General features: G+C 47.4%; 1 protein-coding gene across 2 annotated transcripts in view; it reads left to right on the plus strand.

The window, feature by feature from the left end:
* Nucleotides 1–43: 43 nt before the first annotated feature.
* Nucleotides 44–21,892, plus strand: part of CLPTM1 (CLPTM1 regulator of GABA type A receptor forward trafficking) — a 31,438-nt gene continuing 9,589 nt past the window's right edge. Inside the window, exons 1-8 of one of the 2 annotated variants that reach the window (XM_083455237.1) lie at nucleotides 44–159; nucleotides 5,942–6,060; nucleotides 13,972–14,095; nucleotides 14,780–14,938; nucleotides 16,822–16,939; nucleotides 19,077–19,162; nucleotides 20,301–20,421; nucleotides 21,020–21,264. In XM_083455237.1, coding sequence (XP_083311363.1) covers nucleotides 100–159; nucleotides 5,942–6,060; nucleotides 13,972–14,095; nucleotides 14,780–14,938; nucleotides 16,822–16,939; nucleotides 19,077–19,162; nucleotides 20,301–20,421; nucleotides 21,020–21,264 — 1,032 coding nt within the window. In that variant the 5' untranslated portion in view covers nucleotides 44–99. Of the gene's footprint in view, nucleotides 421–5,941; nucleotides 6,061–13,971; nucleotides 14,096–14,779; nucleotides 14,939–16,821; nucleotides 16,940–19,076; nucleotides 19,163–20,300; nucleotides 20,422–21,019; nucleotides 21,265–21,892 lie in introns of both variants that reach the window. The other variant, XM_083455236.1, reaches the window with a different exon arrangement.

Genomic DNA, 21,892 nt, shown 5'->3' on the forward strand with positions numbered 1-21,892 from the left:
GGGCCAGAGAGAGCGAGAGCGAGAGAGAGGGCGGGCGGGAGCAAAGCGGGACTTAGGGGGAACTCTCGCGAGAGCTGCACCAGGCAACGGCGCAGCAAGATGGCGGCGCCGGAGACGGAGGTGGTGGCGGCGGCGGGTCCCGCGTCCGGCCCTGAACAGGTAGCGGCCGCAGAGCCCCTTTCTCCGTCGCCCCCCTCGCGGGAGCTGCTGCTCAGCGGCTTTCCTTTCCCTGCCGGGGGGCAGCTGCCCCTCCCGCCGCCCTCCTTTTGCCCCTCCCGCGGGCGAGGAGGGGGGGTTAGGTCCCCTCATGCCCCAGCCCCGCCCCTCTCGCCAGTCACGTGACGCCCTTCTTCCCTACCCCAGAAAAAAAATATATTAATTGGCCTCCAGGGGCGATTGCCCACCATGCCCCTTCTCCAGGTCAGCTGTTTCTTATTTATCTCACTCATATATATATCTGCAGCCTTTTATTTATTATCGCCTGCATTTTTCCTCCCAAAACGCCAGGGGTGGGGTTGTTTTTTTGGGTGGGGAGGAGGGGTCCACACACGGCCAGCCCCCGTTTTATTCTCAGCCGGGCTCAGAGAGGCTTATGGCACGAGTGAGCAAGGGTCGCAACCCTGTGGTTATAGCACCCCCTCCGCCTGCAGAGACTCCCCAAGTTCAGTCTCTGGCACCTCCAGGTAGGTCTGGGAAATGCACCTGCCCCGAGACCTCGGAGAGGTGCTGCCAGCCAGTGTAGGCGGTACTGAGCTGCATGGGCCAATGGTCCGACCAGGCGCAAGTCGGCTTCTGAAAGGGCCCCTCTCAACCTTGAGGGTCTCCAGATGTTCTTGAACTACAGCTCCCCATCAGCCCTGACCAGCCACGTCGCCTGGGAACAATGGGATTTGTAGTCCGACAACGTCAGGCACCCAAGGTGGAGGAAGGCTGCTCTGAAGTGGTAAAAATCACTCCCAGTGCGTTTGGTAACCCGAATCACATCAGGTTCATTTATAATTTGCTTTTCCTTTAAGGAGACAAAGTGGCATGTGTGGTTCTTGCTCGCAAATAAGCAGTTTTACCTTCGCAACAGCTGTGTGAGGTAGGTTAGGTTAAGCAGTAGCGACTGGCCCTGAATTCCTGAAGGAGTCTTGTAGAGTGTATTCTGGATCCCTATTTCCAACCCAACAGAGTCTCATGGCCTAGTGTGGATGGGAGCTTAAATATAGAAAGCATAAGAACATAGCAAGGCGACATTCCAGCTCAGACACTTAGTTTATCAGCTCAGTAGTCTTTATACTGACAGGCTATAGAGTCGCAGACAGGACTTTCCTAGACGCTACAGAGTGAAACTGGACCTTCATACAAATCCCCAGAATATGAGCCTGGGTTTCATCATTCTGTATAGTTGCGCAAGTGGCAGTTTCTACCCTGCACCTTGCCACACTTCTATACCTGAAAGGTGTATAAATCCTTAATTCTTGGGGACCTGGTTCACCTGTAGTTTCATTGTTTGTATATATTTGCTTCAGGAAGGAAGCTTTTGCCACTCGTCAGGCACAATTTGTAGTAAAGCGAGTTGCCCGAATTGCCTCATGGAAACCATGCAGTGAACTTTATGATTAAATGAGGAGTCACCCATTTGTCTCTCTGTTCAGTGTCCCACACTAGCCACTCCTTCCTTCTTGGATGTGTCACACAGTGTTGCTTCAGCCTCAACACCCCACTTCTCTTGGGTACACCTCCACCCTTTTGATCTGGCATCCATCTTGTTCCCTTGACTTAGAAATTCTCGCCTGACTCTGTCCCTGGTTAGATAGATCTGATTTCTCAGGTGTATGCCAAGGAATCACTTTCATCTCAATGCCCCCCTCTGGGTAGTTATCTTCCTGCTCCTAATTGGTCTCATTAGCAAATTGCTCCTGCCTTTATCCCCCATAAAGAACCAACAAGTTCTGACCCAGATAGCTCTCTTGGCCCTTGCCCCCCATCCTTTATGACAATCTACATTTCTCACTGTGCTCTGCTTTTCTTGGCTGGTTTTCTTCTCTTGTCTCCAACTGACTTTCATGTTTCTTCCAATTTCAGACCATGTTTCCTCTTCCCCAATCTCCTTGACTGTACTGTCAAAAGCTTTTTCTCCCTGAAATTTACAGGTGTCACTCTGTTTTCTCCATCTAGGCTAAGAGTTCACCTGCCATTCCTTTCAACATCACTAATTTCAGAGCTTCCTACTTCAGGAATTGTTTCTCTTTTTTGAGGAGTTTGTCTTTGGGTTCCCTACTAAGGTTTTTTTCCCCCTCCTCTGTCCTCCTCCTAAGTTAAATTTCCTCTTTGAGTAGCTGCCCATTCAGCCTTCTCTTTCTGATCCTCATACTTTTTCTGTAGGGGAAACAGATGCATGAACATGCAGCTACATTTTTCATCTGTTAGATGCTTCCCCTTAACTGCATCTAATCTGCTTTTGCAGGTATTGTCCTCTTTTATCTGTAAGGAGACTCTTGCCCACAAACAAGCACCTGGCTTTCATGGGAAAACTTGACATCATGATCTCTCCTCTCCCCAATTGTCTGTTGATTCTGTGAATATTACACACAGTCTGCCCAAAATTTGTCTCATTCTAGACAGCAGTGCTCTCTCACCTACTACCTATTCTAGATGAAACAGCTTATTTTTCCCCTGTGTGGAGTCTCATCTCACTCAAAGCCAGTAATTCCTGCACAGATTGCTGTGACACATTTGTGTGCTGTGAGATGTAATAAATAAATAGAATCATTATAATTTGCCATCAGCTCAAAGCACTCAGCCCATAGTGCCTCCTGGGTACCTGCGTGATTCTTTGCTCTACCCTTACTTACATCTCCTTCCTGGGGAAGGACAGTTGTGGCCCATCTCAGTATTGGATGTGATTGGATCATTCAGTTGCTCCTGATGCAGAGATGAAGGGAGTCTGTCCGTTGCATCTCTGTGTGAGTTACTGCTCTGAGCTTACATTGAGAAGAAGCACTTGTAGAACAGTGACTTGTCTCGAAACACAGGTGAGCTCTTCCAAATGTGGGAAATTCTTAACACTTTCATTTTCTGAAAGCAAACCACTTCAGGTGTGTCTCCAATTATAATTTAGGGAAGTAAGCTCTAGCTATCAGAAGCTTAGGTAACAGTGCTCAGAGTGTTGTTGGCTGCAGGTGCTTGGGGTGAGAGGATGGGGGGGGGCACGGGAATTCCCATTCCACACCTTGTTTTTCCACCGTTTGCTGGGAAACAGCCCACACAGGGCCGGCAATCCTTTTGTTTGGCTGCCATCCATGTGTTAAAAGCAGTGTTACCTTTCAGTGTCCTCCCCACGCCTCACCTTGGGATTCCCCAGGTACATTTACCACTTGGATCATTCTTGCTACTTCCCCTTTATCCCCACCCTCTTTTACCATCTAGATTTTTACATAATATCCTTGTGATGAAATCTGCCACGCATAATCTGCCATTTTAAATAAATGATCTAAAAATAAAACTTGAATCCAGAATCAAAGCCTTAATTCTCTCAACAGTGTTGAATGTGGATGAAGAGGCTCATATTTTGGTCCTCCACCATTATTTTCCTGAAAGGAGATTGAATCATAGAATTGTAGAGTTGGAAGGGAACCCAAGGATCATCTAGTCCAACCCCCTGCAATACAGGAATTGTTTTTTAAAAGCAGATCTTATTTATTAATTTTTCACAAAGAAAAAATATATCCAAATTTTAACATAAACCATGTTACTTTATCAATTGACTTTCTGTCCTCCCCTTCCGTGGTCTCCATATTTACCCTTAAATGCTACATATTTCACGTACTGTTTAATTTAACCTATTTATCTTATTCACACTGTTGCTCATATTTCAAATCTTGCTCGTCTTTTCATCTTGCTATAATAGTTCTTTAAATACTCAATAACAATACAGGAATCTTTTGCCCAACATGGATTGGGGTGCTTTAAGAGTGAAGAACCGAGATGATAATTTGATTTGTTTTAAAATTCAAATGTAGTACCGAAAAGAATTTGCTGGCTTAAATATTCACTTAATGTCATGGGCTTACTTTACTGACCCTGCGTGCCTGTAGGGAGAGACTGGGAACATGAATTGAGTTTCTCATCTGAAAAATTGGATTAATAGTGATGAGGTGCTTTCCTTCTGGGCAAATTTGAATAACATAAATCATGTATGCCTTTCCTTCAGATCAGATCCTAATAAGAATTAGTGATTATGTGTTTTCTCCTAAGTACTCAAGGAACTTTGCATATGTTGTTTCAGTAATTCATAGAGCAGCCCTGTAAGATAAGCTAGTGAAAACTGGTTGGGGCTAGTATATAGATTGACAAGTTGCTTTTAACACAAGCCTTAATTAAAAGGTCCTACATAAATTTAGCAGCGATGAAGTAAGAGGGCAAATTCTTTTTTGCATCAGCAGCTGATTAAAGATTAGGTTCTGGACCATAGAAGAGTAACTGCATAGTTTTTATAGCGGAGGTTAATAAACAATGGGATCTGTATTAAGACTGGTACTATTTAACATTTATAAATGATCCTGTAGTCAAGTCTGCAGATTATTGGTTGCTTTTTATGTGGCGCTTGCCTGCATTTAGTTGAACCCCAGCTTTCTAAATACAATGAAATAAATAACAATTGATGAATAACCAGAATAGGAATAACCCAAGCAGCCTGCAGAGAGTCCCAAAAGTGTCTCTGCAACTAGGTAAATAGGAATGAAATGACAAATGAGATTTTCTCTTAAGTGAGTGTAAAGTGAGGCGCCCACAGGTAGAAAATCTTAACCACATAGAAACATGGAGGGTCTAAAGTGTCTGTGACTATCTATTAATATATCTTGGGGGGAGGGGGTCATTGTTGATAACTTAATGAAAATGTCAACAGGGTGAGGTTGTGGTAAAATAGTAAACTCAAGAATGGATGGGGAACAAAATAGCCACTGCTTAATGCCCTTTTATAAAAAGATGCTAAGCCCACCTTCGGAATATCGAATACAGTTCTCTCTCTCTCTCTCTCTCGCACACACACACACACACACACACAAAATCTCAAAAGACATATTGGAGAAATGGAAGAAGTGCAGGTAAGGACAGCCAAAATGATCACGGGGTTGACAGTCCTTTGTTGTTTCAGAAAAGACAAAATTATTTGTGGCTTCCTTGTTCAGAAAAACAATGGGGCAATGAGAGATGTTTATGAATGGTGTGCGGAATGGGGAAGAGGGAGGACAGATAAATTTATCCTTCCCATCCTGTAATACTAGAACTAAAGGGTAGATTAAATAGATGGTAGTCACTTTAGGACAGATGGAAAAAAATAGGGCAGAATTAACTTATAACAGGCGAGGACTGAAGACTTTTAAAAATTCAAGTAGACGTTTCAACCAAAGTTTGATTTTATAGTTTAACCATCTACTTTTTGTGCTGTATCCTTGCCAACCTCCTAGTGATAACTATAGTTAAGCAGTATATAAATTGTTTAAATACAAAGAAAATAAAAATAATACTCTAATTCATGGCCTGCTTGTGGCTTCCTGGAAGCATCTGCCTGGCTGCTGCTGGAAACGTTGATGGGCTCGACGGCCTCGGTGCAGCTGGGCTCTCCTTCCCCTGTTGCTGTTATCCCTATATTTCAGATGGCAGACCAAGGCTGAAGGATGGCGCCTTACGAACTTACGGCTGAGTTGAGATTTGAAATGGGGGTTATTAAAACCAGATTTCAAGCTCTCATCCACTGAGCTATCCCAGCTCATTGTTGTACAGCACTTTGCATCTAATTAAAAATCTTGTTTTCCGGGAAGCTGAACTCATTCCTGTCCCAAGAGGTGGGGGCGGTTTCGTGCTGCCGCAAAAAAGTTTGACCCTCTTGGCTTCTTATGACAAACGACTTTTGCTGATTTCCATCTCCCCGTTTTTCTCCCCACCTTTATAGCAAGTGACCAGCAATGGAACTGCAGGGGGAGGTGAAGCAGTTGCTGAGACCCAGCAGCAGAACCAGCCCCCACAGCAAGCTCCAAATGCTTGGCAGGTCATCAAAGGAGTCTTGTTCAGGTGAGATCTCGACTGCTCTAGAACTGCCGCGTTGTCATCCGGTGTGTGTATATATCACACTAGAAGGTGGGGTGTGTGTGTGTATTTGGTGTTTGTCCTTAAATCACTTGCTCTTGGACTTACATGGCCTGGGTCAAATTCCTGTACTTCTATGAAAGCAGCCAATACCCACTGTTTTCATGCATCTGCAGGGCAAAGCCCACAATAACTGGTGTTTCTATACCGCTTCAGTGTATTCCAAGCACTTTTTGATATTTTAAATTTTTAAATATTTGTATCCCAATTTTCCAACAGCGGTGCTGCGCTCAAAGCGGCTCACAGTAACAACAAAAGCATTAAAAAATAGCAGACATTTCAACCGGTCATAATCCTATCGAAAACACAAGAGCATGCAAAGCAAAAGCAAACACGTTCAGCAGACAATACGAACTCAAATGATCAGAAATGGCTTCTGAGCACCAGCCCTATGCCAGCAGACATGCTCTTTCTTTGCAAAGATGATCTCAGCCATTCTTGCGACCCAAGACACCCACACTGAGAGTTGGTGAGGGGATACAGTGGTACCTCGGGTTAAGTACTTAATTCGTTCTGGAGGTCCGTTCTTAACCTGAAACTGTTCTTAACCTGAAGCACCACTTTAGCTAATGGGGCCTCCTGCTGCTGCTGCCGCGCCGCCGGAGCACAATTTCTGTTCTTATCCTGAAGCAAAGTTCTTAACCTGGAGCACTATTTCTGGGTTAGCGGAGTCTGTAACCTGAAGCGTATGTAACCCGAGGTACCACTGTAGTGGCTTGCCTGTGGCCGTCCAGTTAAGTTTATGAAAGAGGTGGCATTTGAAGTAGGGACTTATACTGGCTCCTATCTTGGCCTCCTAGGCACACTGTCTCAACTGCATAGCACTAAATGACCAACCTAAAGCCTGTTTCTCTAAGGTGAGCTGAAGTGCCTCTGCCTCTCACCATCAGCTCAGATCCTCTGAATGCCCAAGGAGCATCCCTTGGTGCACAGTAAACCAGTACGCTTCCACCTCTCTGCATCACCTTGGAGCTAGAAAAGGGAAGTGGAGCCGTGTGGGTTTCACTCTGTGCCAACAGGGCTTCTGAGCTCAGAGAGCACCCATCATTGCATGCAGAGACAGAGCGACCAATGTGCCTAAGGAGTGCAGGGAGGCAGAGCAATCTGATGTGCCTCTGCTCCCCCTCCTGGCTTTTCAGGTGCAAGCGGAAGCATGGGGTGCAGAGGTCCATCACCTTCACTCTGGGTTTATAGGCTCAGGGCTTATTTTTTGCCCCTGGCCTGGAGCTGAAAAGAAGGAACAGATTTGTCTCTGATCCTGTTCTACATTCCAGACATAAGAACCTAGGGAGCTGCCTTATGCCGAGTCAGACCCGTGGTCCATTTAGCTCAGTATTGTCTGCACTGGCAGGCAGATTCCCAAGCTTTCAGACGGGGTTCTCTCCCAGCCATACCTGAAGATGTTGGGGCTTGAACCCAGAACCTTCTGCGTGCAAAGCAGGTGCTCTACCACTGAACTACACTCCCCCCCTTAATAAAAGGGGCATCTTGTCCTTTGGAAGGTGGGGGGAGGTGTCCTTTTTGGTTAGTCAGAATTTGCCAGCCCCTGGTCCGGATGGTCAAAAACTGCAGCTGGAGGCTTGCATGATTGAATTCTCCACCATGCAAGAAACATTCCCTACAGATCAATCTAACAGCAATAAAACTAACATGCTGGGACGTCAGCTGGGCTAGACCAGACCTCTGTCATCTTCTTCACTGCTCTTCTGCATGCAGAAAGTTATTCTATATGGAGGACAATAAGCAGCTTCCCTCCACCTGCAGTTTGAAGTAGCACATTGAAGAAACAGGCTTTATGTGCTATTTCATGAGACCTAAGAACCATGGCTTTATGTCCTTGTGAACATGGCGGTGGTCTTCCTCCAAGTGATTAGTATGTAGGTAGTGGCTTGTATGCAGAATCAGACCATTGGTCCACCCAGCTCAGTATTTGTGTGTCCCCCGACTGGGAGAAAAAAATAAAAGCTCCCATGTGAGAGCAGGGAGGATCTTCTACTTTCTGTGTGAGACAAGGGTTACGAGCTACCTTTGAGAGAGTAGGATTGTGTTTTCTCTTTCTTTCTCTGTTTTTGTTTTTATTTAGATTAGTTTATATTTCCGTAAAAAAAGCTTTAATAAAATCTTATTTTTAAAAAAGAATTTGTCTACACCAGCCTTCTTCAGCTTAGCAATGTGAGAGAGCCAGCGTGGTGTAGTGGTTAAGAGCGGTGGACTTGTAATCTGGGGAACCGGGTTTGTGTCTCCGCTCCTCCACATGCAGCTGCTGGGTGACCTTGGGCCAGTCACACTTCTCTGAAGTCTCTCAGCCCCACTCACCTCACAGAGTGTTTGTTGTGGGGGAGGAAGGGAAAGGAGAATGTTATCCGCTTTGAGACTCCTTCGGGTAGTGATAAAGCGGGATATCAAATCCAAACTCCTCCTCCTCCTCCTCCTCCTCTTCTTCTTCTTCTTCTTCTTCTTCTTCTAGCACCCTCCAAATGTTTGGGGCTAGAACTCCAATGCTGGCTGTAGCCCAAACCCACATCAGGCTTTGTACATCTACAAATTGGAGAGCCAGAAGTGGTGCAGCAGTTAAGAGTGTTGAACGAGGACTCAGGACTCCAGGGTTCGAATCCCCACTCAGCCATGAAGCTCACTGGGTGACCTTGGACCAGTCACTGCCTCTCAGCCTAGCCTCCCTCACAGGATTGTTGTGGGGAATTAAATGAGGGGAGGGAGAACCATATACGCCAACTCTGAGCTCCTTGGAAAAAAGGCTAGATACAAATAATAAAATATCCGGAGGGCGCCAAGGCGAGGAAGGCAAGTGAAGCCTGTCCGGGGCTGTCTGGGATTTCAGCCAGCGTCTTTTACTGCTCTCTTTAGAAATGCGAGGGCTTGAACCTTGAACCTTCTGCATGTGACGCAGCTGAGTTAAGAGTCCTTCCCCTTTCTAGAAGGAAGGGCGTGCGTGGGGCCATCCTATAGGCCTGTGCCAAAGTGTGTTCAGTAAAGTATTAAGCTGATTGCTACCCTAATTAACTTTTAAGTTAAGCACCTCTTCTCTAAGTTTTGGCGGCATCTTTCCAGGGCAGAGGTCCCCATAAGGCTTTTAACACCAGTCATTAGAGCCAGCTCTTTTGTCACTTGGGATCTCGATAGTTTGGTTTATGGGTGAGACTGCGGAGAGAAATGTCTGTGCTTTGACGTCTGTGTTTTGTGTGAGTCAATGCAACCAGACCCTGATGCAAAGTGAGGCACTGGGCTTCAGGAAGGAAGTGCCTGGCAGTGGCAGGGTCCTTCCCAAAGCTGGGAAAGCACAGACTAGGCTTTGGGAAGGAGGAGGGAGAACTCTAGGATCCTGTCAGGGCCCTTATGCCTCCTTCCCAAAACCCAGTGCAGCGTCAATGTTGCTGAGGGCCTCTCTAAAAAGGCTTTGAGGGCCACAAGTGGCTCTTGGGCTGCGTGTTGAACCACCCTGGTCCAGAAGTTGCTGGACCACAGCTCCAGTCATCAAGCAGGTGCCTTCCCTGTACTCATTTTGGCGCCTGCTAAAAATGTTCTTGTTTAGACTTACCTACCCAAACACTTAAGAAAGTTGAGCTACATTTATTTATTTATCATAGAATTTTGTAATATAAACAATAATCAAGCAACATGGACACTGACAAACTGGAAAGTGTCCAGAGGAGGGCAACCAAAATGGTCAAAGGCCTGGAAACGATGCCTTATGAGGAACGGCTAAGGGAGCTGGGCATGTTTAGCCTGGAGAAGAGGAGGTGAAGGGGTGATATGATAGCCATGTTCAAATATATAAAAGGATGTCACATAGAGGAGGGAGAAAGGTTGTTTTCTGCTGCTCCAGAGAAGCGGACACGGAGCAATGGATCCAAACTACAAGAAAGAAGATTCCACCTAAACATTAGGAAGAACTTCCTGACAGTAAGAGCTGTTCGACAGTGGAATTTGCTGCCAAGGAGTGTGGTGGAGTCTCCTTCTTTGGAGGTCTTTAAGCAGAGGCTTGACAACCATATGTCAGGAGTGCTCTGATGGTGTTTCCTGCTTGGCAGGGGGTTGGACTCGATGGCCCTTGTGGTCTCTTCCAACTCTATGATTCTATGATTCTATGAACATTCCACATTTAACGTTCAGTTAAACAATTTGGGACTTCTCCCTCCAGGGATTCCCAAAAATTTCAATTTGTATTCTGATCACTCCATGCCTTCACTTCTTCCCAAGAGAAGGCTAGCCACCATCCCGAAAAGCTGAGGTGATTTTAGTCTGTTTTAGCATTTAAAGTATGGTTGTGAACAGTCAAGTGGTGTATAATTTTCATGAAATAAATAAATAACAATTTCTGACCTTTGGCTGGGTCTGATGGGTGTTGGAGACTAACACCCTCTGGAGGACCACAACCTCCCCATCCCCAGCATAGGAGAAGTTGTGGCATGCGTTGTAATCCGGAGCTTATTTACTCAGAGTGGCTCCCTGTCAATATCAGTGGGCCTTACTGCTGTAAGTAAGCATGCAGCCTTCGACTTGCAGGGAGAGGTCTTCCTAGACTTCCAAAGGTCTCTTTCTGGGTTTTATCAAAGGCTTTGTCCTCTTCATGCTTCTCAAGCTTGAAAGCACAGAAGCGTGGTTGTGTTTCTCCGCTATTCTGCTTTAGCGTGTGGATCAATGACACTCCTTAATACGTGTGTGATGGCCTCTTGGGGTTTTTGTGGCTTGTGGGGATGAGGCCTACTGATCTTTTTCAGGGTTGCGGTTCTCTCTTGCTGGTCGTGGTGGTGGTTGGTTCCCCATCTGGCCTCTCCTTTATGGTACTCCGGGAGTGCACAGAGCTTGAAGCATGAGAAAAAGTTGCAGCTGGTATGGGAATCAAAGCAAATAGAGAGCGGTAGCTTCAGCCAGGCAAAGGGCCTTCTCGGTAGTGTGCCCTCCCTACGGAACGCCCTGCCTTCAGATGCCAAGAAGATAAAGAATTACACAACTTTCAGAAGACATCTGAAGGCAGCCCTGTATCGGGAGGTTTATAATGCTGGATGTTTTATGTTTTTAGATATGCTGTAAGCCGCCCAAGGCCAGTGCTAGAAATCCCCTGGGCGCCAGGCACATTTTGCGCCTAGCGTGGGTCCAGTTGTAAACATGCAGAGATCTCTCGGCACCAGGATGGCGACCGACATCGCCATCGTGTTGACAATATACACAGTTCATTTTCAGCTTTGTAACCCAAGGGGGAGGCACCTAGACATTCCATTGTGGCGGCCGTCACCTAGGTTTGAGGTGCCATTTGGTGAGTAGCTTAGGTATCCCAGTCACTAACACTGTTCTCGGGACGAGTGACGGTTCCAGAGGGCTCTGAGATAAGTTGGTCGGGTAGGGCGGAGTTGACTAAATTGAGTAATGCTGTTTCAGATACTGCTCCTTTCGTAGCATTCGCCATCTAGCCTCGCCATCTAGCCACTTGCCCAACGAAATCGGCCCACCAATAGCATTAGCAGGAGCCAACCTTTTTTAACGCATTCAAATGTCCCCTGAAGAGCAAGGTGACCAGGTGGGAAAGAGGAACCAGAGAGATTTTGTGCCATTTCCAAAGCCATTATTGCTTGGGATGCTATATTGGCTCTTTGAGCTGTGTCAGCAAAACGTTTTGGCATCTGTTCAGTGCCAGCTGAGCGATGAACTTCCGTATGATTAGAACGGTTAAAACATTTCCATTTATTAATGCAAATCAGATTGGAACAGGCTCGGCGCTGGCGTGTTCTCCTTGTTCCAGAAATGGGCAAATGCTGCAGTAATGCACTTCCAAAATTGTGGGTATGCAAAAAAAAATCATCTTTACTTGGCAAGGCCCCCACCCCCCCACCCCGGCTGCTGACATTGATCCAGAACATTGCTTTGAAGTTGAACGAAATAATCCACCCTTCATTGGGCTCAGCATTTTCCAGATGGTTGTGGCCCATTTTAAGTGGGGAGTCTTAGAGGAAGTCGCAGAATAGAATAAATGATTCCATTCTTTTAGTCTGGTAATTCAGAACTGTTGACAACCAAGGAAAACAGGCTTTCCACAGGCATTGCTGCCCCTCCTGCCACACATGTCTTGGTGAGTCACCTGTGGCAAAAAGGAAGTAAAAAAGGATCCGATTTTTGTAAAGCTTCCCTGCCGAATCACTCGGTTAGCTAATTAACCTCCTGGCTTAAAACTGATTGATTGGCCGGCTAGATTTGTGTGTGTTTATGCACTGTGAAAGCTCCTGAAGGATATTTGACAGGGGCGGTGGGGAAGATCTTGAAGGAAGGTGACATTGCCTCTTGGGTGCGTGAATTTTCAATTAAGAGATACCGGTCATTGTCTGGAGAAGAGCAAGGAATCTGCATTCCCCCCCCCCCCAATCAGATTTGGGAAGCTGGCAACACTATCTGGCCCTCCTAGGTTTGTGAGTTTCACAGATGATTCATGAGGCAGCGGAAGCCAGCGGTGCTGTGGTTCTGTCTTCCCAGTTGGCTGGTTATCTTCAGCTATAATTTTAAACACACTAGCCTGCGAATGCCGGAAGAGACGTGCGTAGCTTCTCTGCAGAACCAGACGTGCTTATATATGCAAGGCAGGGCGCCAGGGCAGGGGTCTGGGTCTCTGAGGTCCATTCATTCCGAAGCAAGCGTACCTGAGAAGTAGAATAAGCCGGTTGTGCAAGACAATGGATTTGCCTCGTTAACCGTGTTGTGTGTGTGGTTTTAATTGACCGTCCATGAATTCAGTAGAGCTTCTGCCAGTCTCTAGTGCACTCCACCATACAGGTAGCATATTCTCAATATACTTTGTGTATTATTCACACAAAGCCCCAGACTAGCATCTTTGCATGTAAAATGTTAGTAATAACAGCGAAGAAGGGGCACATCGGGAGGGGCAATGCTGCCCTAGCATGCCACATTCCGTTCTGCTGATCGTATCTCTCCGCCTGCCTCCTCAAAGGATATTGCAGAAGCAGAGTTAGCTCAGATGGTACCATTGGAGCAAGGAGTCCAATAGAAAGGGACACTGGGGTGGGGGGTGGGGTTTAAATAAGAACAGGCAAGGGCAGGAGGGAGAGAAGCCTGAGCTGCTCCTTTTTACCAATTTGACACAGTGTAAACACAGTTTACACAGTTTGCACTGTGTCAAAAACTGTATGGGACGTGGGTGGCGCTGTGGGTTAAACCATGGACAGCAGCAAGTGGGTGCCAAAGGAGTGGCCAAGGAGGTTGGTGTTGCCGGCAGGCTCCTGGCAACTGTTTGCAAGGTTAGTATGGATGTTACAGTTCTCACAGTTTCTCTAGTTTAAGTCCCCCAGGGCTTCCCATTGTGCCACCAGCAGAACCACTGACCCAGAGTCCCACATTATTGCCATGCCCACCAGGGACTTGGAGAGAAAAGGGAGACAATACATGCAACAGACTCTTGCTGTCCCTTCTCCCTTGCAAAACTCTCCAGTTTCTCTCAGGTAAAATCTCTTACCTGCTCTGGTTTGCCTGCTTCTCAGTAAGCAGCTGAGCTGCATTATAAGGGGAGGGCTCTGCCCACTCACTTGCTACTCTTGATTTTGGGAGCAAGGGGTTAGAGAGGCCTTTGGGGGAAGGAGCCAGGGGGTGGAGCCAATGTGTCTGGTCCTTCAGCCCCTTGTTTAGTTCAAGGTATGGCCCCTGCGAACAAGCAGAGTTTGACACAAATTCATCTTCGGGAAGGTTCTCTTTAATGTTGAGGCTGTTAGCAATTTCTTTGTGCAGTAGCTGCCTCTAGAAGGAACAGCCAGCTTATCTCGGCATCTTGTATTGATTCTCTACTTTTCTCTCTCTCTCTCCCCCCCCCCCCCAAAGGATCTTTATCATTTGGGCCATCAGCAGTTGGTTCCGTCGTGGGCCGGCACCACAGGATCCAACCACCGCTGGCGGAGCACCCAGGGCGCCCAGCCGCAATCTCTTTCCTAAAGACACTTTAATGGTAAGTGTGACCAGGAACATGGGTTGGCTGGGCCCCAAAGTTTGCAAAGTGTAAACAAGTATGCACTCAGTATGTAAAAGTACAATTACGCGCCTGTATGATCTGGATTAAAAAATTGCAGCCTGTAGAACTCTGCAGCCTGCAGAAGTCACAGAAGCTGAGCAGATTTGCAGCATTTCTCTCATTCTGTGTATTGCGTTCTGCCAGTTTTACTGTACTGCATAAATTTCTTTATTGAAGCTTCTTTGACACGACAAATTTTTTAAAGGGGGAAAAGAGACGAAAGAGGGCTCCCGATTCTTTGTCTGTCAATTACATAAAAAAGAATTATTCAAAACATTTGCTCCACGGCATCATCCTCTAGTTTTACCGTATTGCATCTTTTGTTCTGGAAGTCTTACGCAGCAGCTCATCAGCCACCTGAAAACTGAGCAGGCATTGCCCACGTGCTTTTCAGTGTACCTTTGCAGCCATGAGGGGGTGGCTAGAACCTTGCTTTTTCTCTTGAATGGGTAGCCGATTCCCCCCCCCCCCCCCCCGCACTGCTGAGGGATTGCAGTAAATGCATAGCCCTGATCATCGTAACAGTAAAGAAGCTGAACATTTGCCTGGGTCTATTCCTTTATTGCAGCCCATGATACAGGCTTCCCTGCCTCAAATAATGCTCTTCTCTTCTCCCTTCAGGATCTTCATGTCTATATATCAGAGCATGAGCACTTTACAGATTTCAACGCTACCTCCGCGTTGTTTTGGGAGCAGCGGGATCTTGTCTACGGGGACTGGACCAGTGGCGAGAATTCCGACGGGTGCTATGAACACTACGGAGAGTTAGATATTCCGGAGGTGCGTGAGCAATGCATGTTGCTGGCCGGCTGTTCTCCAGCTGCACTCAAGCCAAGCCCCCTGCTGCAGACCTCACTTTTCTTCCTACTTCTCTGCAGTGGGCTGCCTGTACTTAAGGGTACTCTCCATCTCCAGACACCAAAAGCAAAACTGCTTTAAGAAATACATTGCCTGGACTGGACTAGGAAGCATCTCTTCTTCCATGTTAGAGACAGTAGTTCCTCCACATTAGCAAGAGTTTATAGAGCTAAGAGGGACGCGGGTGGCACTGTGGGTTAAACCACAGAGCCTAGGGCTTGCCGATCAGAAGGTCGGCGGTTCAAATCCCCGTGACAGGATGAGCTTCCGTTGCTCGGTCTCTGCTCCTGCCAACCTAGCAGTTCGAAAGCACGAAGTGCAAGTAGATAAGTAGGTACCGCTTCAGTGGGAAGGTAAACAGCGTTTCTTTGCGCTGCTCTGGTTCGCCAGAAGCGGCTTAGTCCTGCTGGCCACATCACCCGGAAGCTGTATGCCGGCTCCCTTGACCAATAAAGCAAGATGAGCGCCGCAACCCCAGAGTCGTCCGCGACTGGACCTGATGGTCAGGGGTGCCTTTACCTTTACCTATAGAGCTAAGAGAGAGAGACTGGTGTGACCCACTGTCTGAATGTCCAGTACTGATTTAAAAGCCATGAGTGGTGATGATCCTTTATGAATGCAAATAGGGGCATCACTCCATTCTAGCACCTCAAAAGTCTTACCCAATCTCCTAGCCCAAGCGTGGGGAAACCTTAGGCCTGCCACATGTTATAAACTACAGCTCCCATCAGGCCCAGCAACCGTGGCCAAGGAGGATGGGAGTTGTAGTTCTGGAACAACTGGAGCACCAGAGGTTCCCCACATCTGACTGGCTATGGCAATTTGAATGGGGAAGCCCTCTTGGAAGACAGGGAAGCAGGACAGGACGGGTCTGGGGGAAGCTTTCTGTCTTTGGCCTTTTAAAATGTTAGGTGCTCAGAGAAGGCTTGGAAGGGCTAGGGGGACAAAGGAAGGAGAAGCCAAAGCTACTGTTTGACATTTTAAGGCAGACGATCCTTAACATTAGGAGGGAGCTTGTGTTTTTATATTTTGCTGGAAGCCTCCCAGAGTGCCTGCAGCTAAAAAAGCCAATGCAATTCTGGGCTGCATCAATAGGAGTATAGCATCTAGATCAAGGGAAGTAATAGTGCCACTGTATTCTGCTCTGGTCAGACCTCACCTGGAGTACTGTGTCCAGTTCAAGAAGGACACTGACAAACTGGAACGTGTCCAGAGGAGGGCAACCAAAATGGTCAAAGGCCTGGAAACGATGCCTTATGAGGAACGGCTAAGGGAGCTGGGCATGTTTAGCCTGGAGAAGAGGAGGTGAAGGGGTGATATGATAGCCATGTTCAAATATATAAAAGGATGTCACATAGAGGAGGGAGAAAGGTTGTTTTCTGCTGCTCCAGACAAGCGGACACGGAGCAATGGATCCAAACTACAAGAAAGAAGATTCCACCTAAACATTAGGAAGAACTTCCTGACAGTAAGAGCTGTTTGACAGTGGAATTTGCTGCCAAGGAGTGTGGTGGAGTCTCCTTCTTTGGAGGTCTTTAAGCAGAGGCTTGACAACCATATGTCAGGAGTGCTCTGATGGTGTTTCCTGCTTGGCAGGGGGTTGGACTCGATGGCCCTTGTGGTCTCTTCCAACTCTATGATTCTATGAGTCAGATGGGCAACATAAAACTAGTAGTATTACTCCAACAGCTGTGGCTTCCTTGATCACCTCCTTGCTGTGTTGCGTCCCCCCCGCCCCCCAAAAAATGTTTCAGTAAAATGGATGAGGCCAGTAATCCTATTGCGTTGGTTGTTTTTTCCCCCAGAGCGTTCAGCACAACGGCTCCATGTACATCCACGTGTATTTTACGAAGAGCGGGTTCCACCCCGATCCGAAACAGAAGAACCTGTACAGGCGACTCGCCACGGTCCACACGTCTCGAAGTAAGCCTTGCCCCCCGTCCCTCTCTATTTGCCGGGAGGCTGCAGCCAATGGTTGTGGGTAGAGATGTCTGCACTCAGCACTGTTCTCCCCCCTTCCCCCAGGGCACCTAGCTCCTCGCCTTCTTGTCACATCCTGCCACTTGCCCCACTGAGGCCCCCATTCCCAATTCCAGTAAGTGATGCATTTCCTCTCTCTCTCATCTCTCTCTCTCTCTCTCTTTCTCTTTCCCTCCAACCATCCTGGAGCGATGATAGGGGCTTGAGTGCTACTGGGGCTGCCTTGTCCTTTATGTGGCTGATGCATTTCTGTGCAGTCAACACGGTGATGCTTGATGGGGAACTGCAAATGGCTTTGGTAGCCACATGCTAGGAAGCTCCAGCGAGTTGCAGATTCCCAGTGCACATTTGCTGTGATAATGGATTGGGGGGGGGGTTCCCTCTCCCCACGCCGGAATTCAGTATGGTTCGTGATGTGTGTTCTCTCATATTTGAGCACGCATTTCGGTATACAGTGGTGCCCTGCAAGACGAATGCCTCGCAAGACGGAAAACCCGCTTTCCGTTTTCCAATGCACTTCGCAGGACGAATTTCTCTATGGGCTTGCTTCGCAAGACGAAAATGTCTTGCGATTCCTGGGGTTTTTTTTCCGCTCCCCACCCCCTTTTTCTAAGGCACTAAGCTGCTAATAGCCTTTTAGCAGCTAATCCGCTAATCCCTTAAGCCTTTAATAGCCGCTAATAGCCGCTAATAGCGCTAATCCGCTAATCCGCTCATGGGCTTGTTTCGCAAGACGAAAAAACCGCTAGATGAAGAGACTCGCGGAACGGATTCTTTTCGTCTTGCGAGGCACCACTGTATTTTCGTTCAGTGGTTGGAGCCCTATGGAAATGCCACTGGCTTTCAGCAAAGCAGTGTGTGTGTGTGTGTGTGTGTGTGTGTGTGTGTTTTGTAACATCTGGAAAAGGCATGGGGGTATTTGAACCCATGAGCAAGAGCCTATATTCTGCAGTGGCAATTCTTCCTGGAGCTTTCCAAATCTTGTATAAATTCAAGTGCTAAGGGCAGCACTGAACATGTTCTGTACCCCTCAAAGTCTGCATCTGAAAACTGAAAATTCTGAGCTCAGAGTTAGTTTTGCAGGTCTTATGCTATATATTGCTTGGGGGGGGGGGATTTGTAAATTTCCTGCCAATTCACCTTTTGTTTTTGTGGTACCGCCCTGGGACAATAGTAGTGATGGGAGGGAGAGCAAAGGAACCAAGCAATTCATTGATATTATACACCCATAAAAACAGAAAAGCATAACTGCGTTGGACTTGTTCCTTCTCCTTTTTGGCATATGTGTATTTGCGCAGAGGGGTTTGCTGCTGCTCCTTTTTTTTTTTTTTTTTACTGTATTCTTGCAGCTCTGCACGAGTATATGAAGAACACCCCCTCCTCTGCATCAGAGGCCCTTCTCTGTGTGCCCTACCTGAGGGTGGAGTGGGAAGTGGCTGCGCGAGAGCAGGCCTTTTCAGTGGTGGCCCCCTGTCTGTGGAATCCTCTCCCCAGAGAGTTGTGCCAAGCCCCATCTTTGTCACTTGTTAAGTACCAGGCTAAGAGTGGCTGGGGAAACAAATAAATTAATAATAATAATAATAATAATAATAATAATAATAATAATAATAATAATATAATAATAATGTATTATATAATAATTACATTATTATATAATATATATTACTATATAATAATTATATTATTGTATGTATATTATTATTATTATTATTATTATTATTATTATTATTATTAGACCTTTTCACTCACTCAGGCCTTTGGTAATTGCCTCCTTCAACAGCGTTCATATTTTACTGAGGTGCGTAGGACTTTTCCTAGTATATTGCTGGATGAGCCTTTTATGCATTGTTCATCATTTTAAGGTCTTTTTTTATTGCACTTGTTTCACTTTAGGATTTTTTTCTTTTGTACAAAAGGACTGGCAAATGCAGGAAATAATAATGACAACGACCGTGAGCGATAGAAACCCAGGTTGAAGCGTGCTTGCAGTTCTCAGGTTCAGGATAATGCTACTGTCTAGCTTTACCTGCTAGTAGTGTTTTGCATCTGCTTACCTTTCCTTCCCCTTTCTTCTTTGCAGTGATAAATAAGTATAAGCGCAGACGGTTCCAGAAAACCAAGAATCTGCTCACGGGGGAGACAGAAGCGGATCCCGAAATGATAAAAGTAACAATTACTTATTATCTCAGACCCCCTGCATATCGCCCTCCCCTCCCCGTCCTTCTTTAGCTGTCAAGGTCACAGGTTTCCCCCCCTTCCGGCTAGCACACCTCCATTCTTTCTGTCCCCATAATTCATCATTCCCGGATTGTGAGGTTGGCAGCCCAAGGCAGCTCTGGCAGAGCTGAGCCTCTGACAAATCGACATTGGTGGCCAAATCACTATGCTTAATGTTGCAGAACTATTTTCATCATTCCTTTCAGTTCCTCACTTCATAATACGCCGAAACCCTCCACCTGCCGTCTTTCTTCTGAAGCGGGGGGGTGGGAAATGCCATGAACCGTTCTCGTGTATTTATAGTGCTGGAAAGATAATAATTGGGCAGGGTGGGGCGAGATGAAGGCAGGGAGGAAATCTATTACAAACCGCTACAGTAAAAGCCTGGCTTTTTATTGAAACGCTTGGTCTGGAAAAGAGCTCTTTGCGAACTGAGGTTTTGTGGTTCATGCTGGGGGGAAATGTTTTAAGTGATGAGTTGAGGCTTGCCTGTGGTCTGCCCAGAAGCATCTGGCTGCACACTGTTGGGAACAGGATGCTGGGGTAGATGAATTCTTACGTAATGGGGGGGGGGGAGAATGCCTTTGGGGCTGATTTTGGCTCCCTGCCATCCAGATAGAGTCTTTGGGGCGTGTTGGCAAATGAGCAAGAGCGCTATATTTAAGCCTCACTTCTTGCGTGCAGCCGACATTATAATTTGTGGGGACTCTCCTAGCCCGGCCTCCACCACCCCTGTTCAAAATAAAGCTTTGCTGGTCACACCTGTGTCGCTTTGAATTGAGTGAGTGCTGAGACCCCTCCAGCTGCCACTTAGAAGGGCTGTGCCTAAGGCTAGCCAGAGGCCTTTGTCAAGCATGTTGTCTTCTTCTGCAAGCCCGGGGCTTCTGATAGAGCTAATTACAGGGCCTCTTCCTTGGCATCTCTAAACATCTTCCAGGCTGCGGCAGCAAGCAGGAATAGGAGCCGTCCCTTCTGACAGCATAAGGGTCAAAATGGCTTTGAAAACCTTGACTGTATGTATCTGCAGCAGTCCTGCTGCTGGGTTTGATGTGGAAACTGCTTGCAGTCCTTTACGCTTTTGTTGCAGAGAGCTGAAGATTACGGCCCCGTGGAGGTGATCTCACACTGGCACCCAAACCTCACCATCAACATTGTGGATGACCACACACCATGGGTAAAGGGCAGTGTTCCTCCGCCTCTGGACCAATGTAAGGACAACAGATAATTAGTTCCTCAGGCCTCTCGGGTCACAATATACAGTTGCAGCGGGGAGAGAAGAAATAAAAGCATGACCGTGGCACGTTCCCTTTTGCTGAAAGGCTGAAACCGCGGCACGTTCCCTTTTCCCTCAGGCTGACACCCGCAGCCTGGAAATTCCTTCCGGTGTGGGGGGAAAAGGGTCGACTTCTGCAGCCTGCATGGTTAATTTGAAAATCCAGGTTGTTGGGAAGTTTTCAGTTGTGCTAATCTACCCCCCGAGCTTCAATTGGGTTCTCTTTATGGATGTGTTGAGGGGAGAGGAGAGCCGGGAGACTGACGAAGCATGGAGAAAGGTGCACAAAATTATTTTGAAAGTGATATTTCACGTGTAAGGATATTTATGCAAACCGCCAGCTCATTGGAAAGAAAATCATGCCGTGGTGCAGTGCCGCTGTTGTGACATCATAAATTTATGAAATTGTCAGATGCGGGAGACACCTGGGGCGCAGGGCTGTGGGGTTCCTTTTCTGTGTTCCGCTGTGCCTCGGCAGCATCCTGGTCCAGCTGCACAACACGTCCCCCCCTTTTGGACTCTCTTTGTTTCAGATGTGAAATTTGACGCGGTGAGTGGCGACTACTACCCCATCTTGTACTTCAACGATTACTGGAACTTGCAAAAGGACTACTTCCCTATCAACGAGACCCTGGAGCGCCTTCCTTTCCGACTGTCCTTCTGCCCGCTGTCCCTGTGGCGATGGCAGCTGTATGCTGCCCAGAGCACCAAGTCACCCTGGAACTTCTTGGGGGAGGACTTGTATGAGCAGTCGGATGAGGAGCAAGACTCCGTGAAGGTGAGCAGGGAGTGATGGCAGCGATACCATTTCTGGGGGTGGGGAGCTGGGGGAAATCTCACACCCGGCAACCAGCGCATCCCTTTGGCTTCAGATAGTAAATGGGTAGACAGGCCTACAAAGCTCAGGACACAAATTGTCATGGCCCTCTATTAGCTGTGGTAGCTCGTTTACCAGAAGTAATGTATAGCCACTCCGGAGGAGGTGGGGTTGCAGGCTTCACGGCTCCACCACGCGCGCAGTGGGTGGAGGCCAGCCCCCACGTGATTGGGGGGATTCCCGGCCGCGTCACCCCCTGGCCGGCCAATTGGCTGGTTCAGAGGGTGTGGCCTGCCCTATAAAGGCAGGGCGCAGCCGGGGATCTCCCACTTTGTCGCTCATCAGCTGGTATAGTTCTGTAGATGGAAGGGGAGGAATTGCCATCACCTGCCCCGCATATTGAAGGGTAGTCCGGTAAAGGATTCGGGGGGGGGGGGGGCTGTCCAAAGCCTAGGCAGGTGAGGACCTAAGACACGCCCCTAACAGTGACCCCCAGGGGAGTTCCTAGTTGATGTGCGTCAGCAGGACTCCCCCTACTGGTGGTTAACCCTTCCCGGACTTCAAGCAGATGGGCTGAAGTTGGACATAG

The sequence above is a fragment of the Podarcis tiliguerta genome (assembly GCF_965153285.1).
Source record: "Podarcis tiliguerta genome assembly, chromosome: 8".
In the NCBI taxonomy this organism is placed as follows: domain Eukaryota; kingdom Metazoa; phylum Chordata; class Lepidosauria; order Squamata; family Lacertidae; genus Podarcis; species Podarcis tiliguerta.